This window comes from Crocodylus porosus, unplaced genomic scaffold, assembly GCF_001723895.1.
Source record: "Crocodylus porosus isolate Cpor-Errol unplaced genomic scaffold, CroPor_comp1, whole genome shotgun sequence".
NCBI classification, from domain to species: Eukaryota; Metazoa; Chordata; order Crocodylia; family Crocodylidae; genus Crocodylus; species Crocodylus porosus.
The window spans coordinates 21,424,957-21,435,787 of NW_017728943.1; the positions used below are offsets into that span (position 1 = coordinate 21,424,957).

Below are 10,831 nucleotides of genomic sequence, written 5' to 3' on the forward strand. Positions count from 1 at the left end.
GCCTCCCGGCCCGGCCCCCGGGCAGCCTGCGCTGCCTCCTGCGGCTCCGTGCCGTCTCGGGGCACTCCTGTGACCCTCGCCCTCCTCTTCTCCTCTCACTTGTCCCAAGGAGTCCGTTGTGACAGTGGCCCCCTTAAGAAAGGCTTCTAGTTTTCCTTGCTTGGCCCTAGCCCCACGCTTCCCCCCGCCTAACAAACCGGGCCGTGCGGCGCAGCCAGCTCCCAGCCCTCTCCAAGCCACGTGGCAAGCGGAGTTGTTTGACTCCAGCTCTGTGACTTATCTGGAAATCTTTTTTCAGGCTGTCCTGGTTCCTGATCTGTGTTGGCCTGGGGCTGGCACAGGTTCCCACCACCCCAAGGGAGCTGTGCCATCTCCATGTGTTCCAGGGAAAAAGCCCTCCTGTCTCAGCGCCTGAGCACACGGACAGTTAAGCAGGGGGAGGGCAGTATGCTGTGCTGCAGGCCTGGGTCTCTGTAATGAGCTCTGGCTGACCCCTGGGTAAGGAGCCTGCATGTGAGCAGTCACAGAGAAGTACCTTGCAAGGCAGTAAAGCTCCAGCCATGTGGTTTGTGTGCCAGATGCCCTCCATCTCTCCCCATCCCTATGCGTTTTTCTGTCCTCTTCCTCTCTGGCCACTGTAACTGGAGAGTAGCTTCACAAGTGCCTGGGGCAACCAAGCTGCAATACTTTATGGGACAACAGGTCCCCATCACTTCCTCTTGCCCTTCTTGAATTGGCTCCCCTGACTGCACCCCAAGACTGATCATAGCCTGGCCTTGTTTAGCATCCATAAACTAACTGATTTAGCATAGGATGAGATGCCCCTCTTGTCTCAATGAACCCAGATACGTTTTATTTCATCCCAGTGCTGTTTAGGTTCATGTCGTTTTGGGATGTAAAGGGCTGTATATCTTATTTCACAGTCCTTTGGGACCAGTCAGTCCCCGTAGCCTGTGGAAGGCTTGGAACCAGTGCCCTCCGAATGAAAGGCACTGTCTCCTGTTTATTGGCAGACCATGGTTCAATCTCTACATCTAGGAGTAAAGCCGAGGGAATGCTGCACAGGGTGTGTGTCTGCAGTGGGGATTCTGCAGCCTGTGGGTGAAAGTTAGCAGTTCACATGGATAGGCCAAGGCCTGAGAGGCCTCTGGTGTAAGGGTGTCAGCAATGTGACTTTCACTGGTTTGTAGAGTGGGTCTGGCACAAAGACAGCTTTGGTTCTATGCTGGGTTAGGAAGCAGAAGCCTGCCCTCCTACTGTTAGCACCACTGCTGGAAAGAGCAGTAGTAGCAATGGGAATTCCAGCTGGACACAGAGTTACTCCTGACACTCGCAGCAGAACTTTACCTTTTGCTTTGTGAAATTCCTCCCTGGTACAGGACTCTCCCTCACTTCTTGTCCTGCACTGTTGCTGTTAAGAATCTACTGCCCACCACTTGAGCCAGCTGCCCTGTCCAGGTGGGTGTTGTGTGTTTCTTCCTGTCCCTCTCCGCAGCCTGGGAAGCTTCATTAAATGTCTGATCAATCACTTTGTTTCCATGGAAACAGAACTATTATTAATGCATTATTTTAAAAACAGACACACAACTGACACTCCAAATATAGAATTTTAATACCATCCTCTGCCTGCCGTAGCTCCAGGAGTATTTCCTGTGATGGGGCAGAGCTAATGGGAGGGTGAGGCTAATGAGGGGGTGGAGCTAACAAGGGGGGGCGACAAAGCTGTGGTCCTGTTTATAACCTGAGAACAGGCACCAACTGCTAATGTCCATGGTTCCCTCCCATAGGCCTTTGCCCCTACCAGCTCAGCATAAACTGAGGGTGCCATTTCCTTTCTGTCAGCTGGAAACAGAGATGCGAACATAAATTATCTGTTAGGATCTGGGACTAGTTATTTATTTAAAAATCCTGTTGGCACTGAATGTCTCTGACACTGTCTCTTATAGTTTGGGGTCCTGGAAGGATTCTGCCTCACAGGCCCCAAGGGTCCTTTCTTGTAATGCCTGCTCTCCGTCCTGCAGATGCCAGGCTTCACTGCCAATCAGCAAACAGTGCTGTGCCCAGTCAGAGCCCTCCTCCTCCATGCCACCTCCCAGACAGTGGTGACTGTCATGGTGTGGCATTAGCTGGAGGCGTGAGTGCCGTGGACTACAGGCAGGGGAGGGCTGTGGTGTCTCATCAATGAAGGTAGTAATCTCATCCCGGAAGAAGCAGGCGCTGGAGCCAGCCCCTCGGGGGCCCAGCCCCCCCTCCAGGAACTGTCGGAGTGTGGTCAGCTCATCTTCAGGGGGTCGCCGGCGGTGGTGGTAATCACGCAGTTCAGGAGGGAGGAATCCAGGACTGCCAGGTTTGCGGGGGGTGGATATTCGGATGTCATCAGACGAGGACCATTTGTGAAGAAAAGATGGAGCAGAGCGATGGGAGAAGATGTTCGTCTCATCATGGGACATTCGTCGGGAGATGGGGACCTGAATGAGGAACAAAGAGATGGCAGGTGAGAAGGGAAATGGTGGGAGGCTTGCCAAAACCAACAGACACTAAGCAAAGAGAGAGGGACAGAGGGCTGTAGGGAAGACTAAATGAGTAACGCTGGGAGACCAGAACAGGGTGACCCCTTTAACTCTACAGTGGAGTTCCAGGCAAGTGAATTTTTCACTGTTAGGTATGAGGCAGAAAGGGCTGGAGGGTGGTGCATCCATTGCAGTCCCTACAGCTCACCTGTAGGTAATGCACCTTGTCTTGGGGGAGCAGCATGTGGTGCATGGGCAGTAGCTTGACCTCTCTGGGGTCCCGTTTCACAGCTGTGGCTCCATTGGCATCAAATCGCACCTTGCAGATCCTGCCATCGCCATAATCCTCACAGGTACCATCTGGAGTGAAGGAAAGAAGCAGTGCACTGTGCTGTCAGCCAGCAGAGGGGACTCTCCTTTCTCCAGATGTCCACTCAGCGTGGTTAGTTCCCTCTTGCATTGCCTCAGTTCTCAAAGTGTCCCACAGTTCCCCCTCCTTGCCCTCTGGGTTTTCTCCTCCCTTCCCCTGCAGGACAACCCCTCCTTCCTAATAATCCCCTTCTCATCTGGCTGAGGGGGCAGGGCTAGCGCACCATAGTACAGCAAGGACCTGTTTGCCCTTCTCAGGGCCAGCTCTACCCTTGAAGCTCTTGCCACAAACACTGGGAGGCAAATGGCCCCTTAAATCACACTGCTGGGGAGCAAGCAACTTAACCTGCTAATTTGCACCCCCCAGTCATTCTGTTCACACTGTGCATCTCTGGTTCCAGCCTTGACACAAAGTTGTATTGCTGAAGCCTGAATTGCCAAATCCCTGCTTCCTGCTGAAGCCTGTATTCTGCAGCTACAGCCTGAATTCCTCATAACCCCCAGAAAGTGCTCTGCTCTCATTCCCAGTGTTGCTCATTCCCTTCCTACTGTACATCCCCAGGGCAGGACTTCCCCTTCCTGCTGTATGTCCCCAGGGCAGGATAAGGGAAGCAGCAGGGGCTTTGAGAAATACTCACTAGGGCTGTGCAAAGCTTCAGTCCCTGATTCAATTCGGTGGATATTTGGCCCGATTCGGTGGCTGAATCTCAGAATCCAAATCGAATCAGAGGACCCTTTAATCTCTTTGAATCGAATCGGAACCCTCTGAATCAATTCAGAGAGATTTGGAAAGATTTGGACATAGACACAGCTTTAAGTGTTTTTCCTACATACCTCTAGGCTCATGCGCGCTGCAGTGCCGAGGCACATGGAGTGTCCCACAGGAATGTGGGGGGCTCCCCAGCACGCTCGGCAGCAGATCCAGAAGTGGACCAGAAGCACTTTCAGCCCACTTCTAGGTCTGCCAGGGAGTGTGCTGGGGGCCCCCTGCACCCTCCTAGCTCAGTGACTGGTCCCTCCTGTGTTTGGAGTGGTACCCGGGGTCCCCCCACAGCTGATCACCGAGCCAGGAGAGCATGGGGGGGACCCCCACACGCTCCCCGGCAGACCCAGAAGTGGACCAGAACTACTTCCAGTCCACTTGTACGTTCGCTGCTGAGCACATGGAGGCCCCCCACCCCATGAGACGCTCGATCTGCCCCAGCATTGCAGCATTCACAAGCTGCACCTGGTACCTCAAGGTATGTAGAAAAAACATTTAAAGCTGTGTCTGTGTCCGAATTGCTGATTCTCTGAATTGGCATAGAATCTTCAGATTCAGATTCAGCCGAATTGAATCAGGGACAGTGATCCGAATCAACAGATCGAATCACTGTCCCTAATTTGGGCTGAATCTGAATTGAATAGGGCCTGCTTCGCACACCCCTAGTGCTCACCTTCATCTCCATCTTCCTCAGACATGATGGCCACACACTGCTCCCACACAGTGCGGAGGTCAGCCCGATACCGCTCACAGGACCAGATGAAGGAGGGCAGCAGCAGGGTCTGCACCATGGAGCACCAGAGTACAGCAAGGACCATCCAGGTAGGGGCAGTGTCATAGCGCAGGCTGAAAAAACTCACCACCTTGGGGTGGGAAAGAGACAATGAACACAAAAGAGGGAAACAAACACAAAGGATGGGTGAAAAGGGAAGGAGAGAGAGAGTGAGAATTAGTTCTCCAGTCAAAAGATGACCAACTGGCAATGAATTTTCAAAATATTTGGTCTTGTGCCCTTATTTTTTTCTTTAAAAGTCCGGTTATATTTTATCTTCCAAATATCAGGGATGTTGAGTCTGGGCTGCCCTGGACTGACTTGAATGGTTTTGCAGCTCAGAAAGCACTTGGTCTGAACTCTCACTCCATAATGGAAAATCTGTTACAGATGTCCTTTCTCTCACTACTCATTATGCACTGGAATTAAATAGGTGTAACCAAGAACACAGAATTTGAAACAGGGTAACGTGTGACTAAAGCTGTCTTTTCTTAGTTGCTTCTTTTCAGTGTTATGGACTTTACCACTTCTTCCATTGTCCAGAGACCTGGATAGACAAGAGCTAAGATACAAATAGCAGTAAAATATTTAAAAAAACAACTTTTTGACCTTGTGTGTCTTGTTACACAGAAAAAAAACAACAGACACATGTCATTGTTTTCACCTGTGAAAGTCATCTGCTAGGCACTAAGATAGTTTCTAGCCCAATCCCGTTCTTCTAACCCAGTTGTTTTAGCCATAGGGGCTTGCATTTTCCAGATTCTTTTTTTAAGTCTGAGAAAAAACAGTTTGGCTATTTTGAGAACAAGGCAAAAATATCCCTGCTGCAAGGTAAGAAACTTCTTGTGAAATACAGAAATCTTTTGGTTGGGTGGGGAGAGGGAAGGAGGCTAGGTTAAATTACCTTATTTATTTGAAATAAGATGAGTTTGAATTTAAAAATACTCCCAATAATTAGATGCTATACATGGAAAATTATAAATTTATTACAATTTTTCCTGTATAGAATGTAATTATTGGAGGGCTGTCATAAATTTGCCCTTTCCACCACTGCAGCACGGCAACTAGCAGCATGGGGGCAGCCACCCAGCCCCCCCCCCCCCCAGCCCAGTTCCTCTGTCCAACCTGTCCCCCTTGCTACTTGTATCCCCCTGGTGTCTGTGCTCCATCCCTGCCCTGCCTCAGCCTGTTCCCCCTTCTTCCTGCCACTGCTTACTCCAGATGTGGTGGCTCTAGCTCTGGCATCAGCCTGGAACACATTGAAGTACATGATGGCTTCAGCCCCAGCCCCAGCCAGGCAGGAGAGCTGGAGCCAGAATTGGAACCACAGCCTGTACCACAGCAGTTCCCCTACTATGGCATGGTCTCCCCTACACTTCTCCTGGGGCACACACCACATGATTTCCCCTACATTCACTTCCCTCATTGCACAGACTCCTCACACTCCCCCCTCCCTCTCCACTATATCATCTCTCTCCTACCCCACAGTTTCCCCATGCTTCTACCTCCCCTCTACTGCACAATCTCCCTGTGCTCTCTAACCCCACCACATGGTCTCCTCTGGTTTAGGGCCAGAGTTGAAGCTGAGGCCATAGAAACTACCTACCCCAGACCATACTCAAGTCTCAGATGAGGTTTCTTTTCCCCTGTGTTGAACAGGGAAGAAAACTGCATCTTGGATTTGAGTAAATATGGTATATAAAAAACTGCATGTGGAGCTACAGGAAACCAAGAGGTTTCCCCATTCCCTCTCCAGCTTCTTGTGACATACCAGGAGGATCCTTCTTGAGTATCTGCCTAAAGGCTTGTCTGTACCCTATCAAGGGAGGATGGGGCTCAGCACGTCCTAATTATGTCTTGCCCACCAAAATCCAGTAATGTACTGCAAATCCAGAGGATTTCCAGTGAGGCTTCTCTGGCTTCCAAGGACCTGTATTCAGGTCTGCTAAAGACCTAGGAGGAGCCTTGAGCAGCCTTGCTGGTGAATTTCCAGCTGTGGACTGTCAGTGGACTTGGGTGGACAGGGCATGTGCAGTCCAATCTTCCCAGGATATGCTTGTACTGCAGTACAGACAAGCACTACAGCTCTCCAAAGAGTGCTGTTGGCAGGATGGGGAGGCTGGCTGAGTATCCGGAGACCTGTTGACTGCATTCTCCATCCTGTCTTGCCCCTCCCACACTGCTTCTTGATAAAGGGATTGGGAAGCAGAGGTGGCAAAGGGCAGGCCACTCCTTACCAAGATGGGTACCCCAGTGAGTGTGTCATATAGAAAGACAATTGCACTAATGAGGTTGGTCATCTGCATGGAGGTCTTGGCTGATTCAGAGCCATCCAGGGAGGACCTCCTCTTGCCCCTCACGTCCTCAACCACAATGGCTGGCACATTGAATGTATTGTGTCCTGAGGAAGAGCAGGAAGCAGTGGCTTCCTCTGCCCGTTGGTGACGGCACTGCTGACGCCTTCGATGTGCCCACAGGGTCTGGTAAAAGGTGATGCCCACACACACCAAACCCATGACGATTCCTCCCAGGAGCAGGAGGCTGAAGCAGACACCAAAGCCCAGCCCAATCTTGCTGACAATGAACTGGCAGCCCCTGGCATAATAACGTTCACCGTTGTTGTGCCAGCCAATGGAGGGCAAGGTGGAAAGGATGAACGACACCATCCAGATGCCCATCACCGCGTGCAGAGCCTGCTTCTTGGCATTGCTTAGTCGGTAGTTGACTGGCCACCTCACCATCCACATGCGATGGTAGGACAAGGAGGCAACCGTGAAGCAGGTGGCCAGAGCCAGGGTGTAGTATGTGGAGACAAAAACTTTGCAGATGCTCTCGTTCCAGTCATAGTCAGAGGATTCACGCCGCAGCTGCACCACAGCGTAGGTGGTGAGGGGCACAGCTGCCATAAGGATGTGAGTTCCAGCAAGGAAGCAGAGCAGCAGTTCCAAGGGCTTGTGCTTCTGCTGCTTAGCTGTGATGCTCAGAATGATCCAGGAGTTGGCCAACAGGGCTAGCATCCCACATGCCAGCCACCACAGCGAGTTGTTGTGCAGGGTGGACTCAGATGGGTCCCCCATGCTGCTGCCCCCACCACGCTGCATCATGTCTCCCACTTTGGAAGCTGAGGACAAGGCAGGAGGATCACACACAGAGTGTCCACCAAGGAGCCACCACTTCCCGCCTTATCTGCTTCTAGTGGGAAACAACGAGTAGGCACAGAAGGGACCTCTGAGAGACATTGCCATGGGTGAGGGGAGGGCCAGGGCAGAAAGGGCAGAGCTCTCTTTTTCTTTCTATCCCTCCTTTTCTGTCACTTCAAAATCTCTTCTTCCCTCTTTTGCTCCTTTGTTACCTGCTTTTTCACTCTTTGAATATACCTTCCCCTTTTTCTTTTTTCCTTTGTTTTCCCCCCCTCCCTGTCTTACTGTCACTTGGTACTGTCCCTTGTTTCCTTATTCTCCTATTTCATTCCCTTCCCCCGTTCCTCCCTCAAGAATGGATGTTCCTTCCCCATGCTCCACCCACTTGCTCCTCTCTTAGTGAGACCTGGCCTTGGTTCCACTTTGTTCTGGGGTGAGCAAGGGCCACATACTAAGCAAGCAGGTATCTCTGGGACTCAGATCTATCCAGGTATTTTTTATGGGATGCATATATGTGGCAGATGGGTGGCTCCTGCAGCTCTGGTGTTACAGGGGTTTAGGGGCTGACAGGTGAGAGAGAATATGGTGGGAGTAGGTTGAGTGTCCTAAGGTAAAGGTTGTGCCTGGCAACCATGCAGTGCACGCTCCCCACTCATCAAACAGAACAGGCTTAGAGAGTTAATGTTTTTGTCCTGCCCCCTGGTCTGCCACAGCTGAAAGGGGGCAGTCAGCACTGAACAGCGCAGTGAAGAGATGAGAATCTTTTCTTTTTGTAGCCCACCAAGCACTCACGAGACAGTGCTCTTGCAGTTGCTCTGATGGTTCACTCTGCTTCTTTAAGCTCTCTTCTCAGTGCAAGGTATATCTAGCAAACAAGTGGGAAGGGCTGATTCTTTTGCCAGGCTCCCTTGGAGATTCAGCTCTCAGATTCACTGCAGAAGAGAGAGAATTGCTACTTAAAATACTTCTATCTCCCCAATTCTCCAACTTGTTCACACACAGAAATAAATCATTCCGATCTAAGCTGTATGGGGCTATCTCTGTGACTTCTGGAGCAGTGGTTCTTAACCTTTTTAGATTTGAGGCACCACTCAGAAAATACCTGTTCTTAGTTTCCACTTGTTTTTTAACTAAAGAAAAATACTAGAGCAATTCTTTCATTGCAAAGAACTCAGAAAGACCACAAGAAGTCAGAATATTTTTAACACCAGATTCCTATTTGAAATCTCTAGGTTTATTTTGTGCATCATGTTTGCAAACCTTACAGTGCTAACATTGTGTGGCATCCACTGGTACCCTTAAAAGGATCTTAAGGCACCCTAGGATGCCACAGCATTCTGGTTGAGAATCGCTGTTTTGGAGAGTTGGATGTCCTGATTCACTGCAGTCCTGACCTGCAGCCTCCTTTATTTCCAGCACTGACTTCTTGCCACCCTTACCAGTTCTGCTGACATACCTCAGCCCTGAGCTGCTTCTTCCCCAAGGCCTGCTGTTTTTGGCTCTCCACATGTCTCAGTCCTGACCTACAGCCCCCACTTTATTCTACCAGCTATAGACTCTTTTGCACAAAGACCTAGAAGGCACCTTCAAAAGCACCTAGAAGTCAGAACTTCAAACATTCTCCTCCCAGATGTCAAGCCTGCAATCCCCAGAATTCTCTGGAAGTGCACCTGTGTTTTAACTTAAGGCTCTGTCTCTTATCCCAGGCTTGGACTCATCTTGCAAATCTCTGCTAATCCCCTTCCCTCAGTTGAAACTTGTATCCTCCCACCTCCCTCCCATCTCCCTTTTATTTCAGTTGTGGGTCCAGACAAACAACTCTTCCAGTCAGTCCCCCTTCAGTCTAACTATAGGAAGTCATTCCCCCACACATTTCTGCTGAGGCACCACAGTCCCGACTTATTCCAGTTCTGGACCCTCACACCCAGCTATAGGAAAGTCCCTCATTCCTGACCTGCAGCACTGACGTCTGTCTCCTCCTGTCCTGTGTTCTCTGTGCAACTCTGCATCTGTCTCCCATCCTGATCTCCACTGTCTCTTGCTGTTCCAGGCATGCGCTCCTCACACAGCTCTCGCTCCTGCCCAGCAGCACTCCCCCTTGTCCTGCTATTTCAGTCTTTGGGTCTCAGTATTTCTCCACCAATGCCCCAGAATCTTAATCTACCGTCTGCTGTCCTATTCCACCCTTGCATGTGCCCCACAGCTCTGAGGACCCATTTAAATCATGACCCATATACTCCCTTAAGTTCCAGTCATGGGGCAGTGTGCCCAGCCCAGCTGGTACTCTGAATCCTGATCTGCACCCCCTTGCCCAGCAGATCTGGGCTCCTGATGCACAGCTGTCCTAATGCACCACAGTTCTAATCCCCAGGGCCCAGTCCTGGGCAAGCCACATGGCTTTGCCAGCATCTTTCAATCCTGACCCCTTGTCTGCTGCTCTCAGGTCCTGGCTTATCCACATTGCTCTCCCAATGGCCTTCAGCCCTTCCTTCTATCCGGCTCCCTGTGTTCTCACCTTCCAGTTTGCCACCTGAGGCCCTGCAACACATTTCACTGGGCTGAGGCAGGCAGTCGGACTGGTTCACCTTCCACAATGGCTTTAAAGGTCTCCATGCTCTGACCCAGTCGGCAATCTTTTCTCTGTATTGCTACACTCCCAGTTAGGCCTGTGGCCTCTGGAGACTGCAACAGAGCCAATGATGTTTAGTGACTGGTAAGGCAGATTTTTTTCTTGCAGCCTCTTCCACCACTGCTGACTTGCTGTCCCCTTGCTGTTATCCAGACCGGCTGGCAACCCTCCTACCTCCCTGCTGGCACTGGGCTGCTGTCCACTGTGCCTGTGGCCTTCCAGTGGCAGAGCCCTGCCCTCTCCACATGGATGCACCCTGCTCCCGGCAGCCAGCCACCCTACCAGCGGGGAACTTCCAGCCCAGCCTGGCGGAGAGGAGAAACTCCTGGTCCAGTGACTCAGGGAAAGGCAGAGGAGGAAGGAAGATGGACCGGGGGAAAAGAGCGAGCCTCAGAAGAAAACCCTGCCGACCCCTGATGTGGGGGTGTGTGCCAAGGGGCATCATGCCACCTGCGGGGCCCTGGGGAAGGCACGGGCAGGAGCCGCAGGGCCTTCCCAGCAGCCTGGTCCTTGTGTGTGCCACAGAGACCGGGGGGCTGGGGGAACTGCCACGGCTGTGGCTGCGCGGCGGCGAGGGGACAACGCCGCCGGCTCCTGCCCTGGCCGGGCCTGGCCGCAGAGGCGCGGGGAGGAGGCGCGCGAGGCGGG

The 10,831-nt window shown here is 51.7% G+C and overlaps 1 protein-coding gene across 1 annotated transcript; it reads right to left on the reverse strand.

Moving 5' to 3' along the window:
- Positions 1-1,588: 1,588 nt before the first annotated feature.
- On the reverse strand, positions 1,589-8,482 carry GPR162 (G protein-coupled receptor 162). Its single transcript, XM_019548907.1, has 4 exons — positions 6,652-8,482; positions 4,316-4,505; positions 2,719-2,870; positions 1,589-2,468 (listed from the first exon to the last, which is right to left on the reverse strand). The coding sequence occupies exons 1-4, from the start codon at positions 7,516-7,518 to the stop codon at positions 1,941-1,943; spliced, it is 1,737 nt and encodes a 578-aa protein (XP_019404452.1). The 5' UTR covers positions 7,519-8,482; the 3' UTR covers positions 1,589-1,940.
- Positions 8,483-10,831: the final 2,349 nt, after the last annotated feature.

Excerpts from the sequence above, each read along its gene's own strand:
- GPR162 (XM_019548907.1), bottom strand. The coding sequence starts at position 7,518 with ATGATGCAGCGTGGTGGGGGCAGCAGCATGGGGGACCCATCTGAGTCC. Across the intron at positions 4,506-6,651 it reads TCACTGGGGTACCCATCTTG|GTGGTGAGTTTTTTCAGCCT; the intron begins GTAAGGAGTGGC and ends TCCCACCCCAAG. Across the intron at positions 2,469-2,718 it reads ACAAGGTGCATTACCTACAG|GTCCCCATCTCCCGACGAAT; the intron begins GTGAGCTGTAGG and ends TTCCTCATTCAG.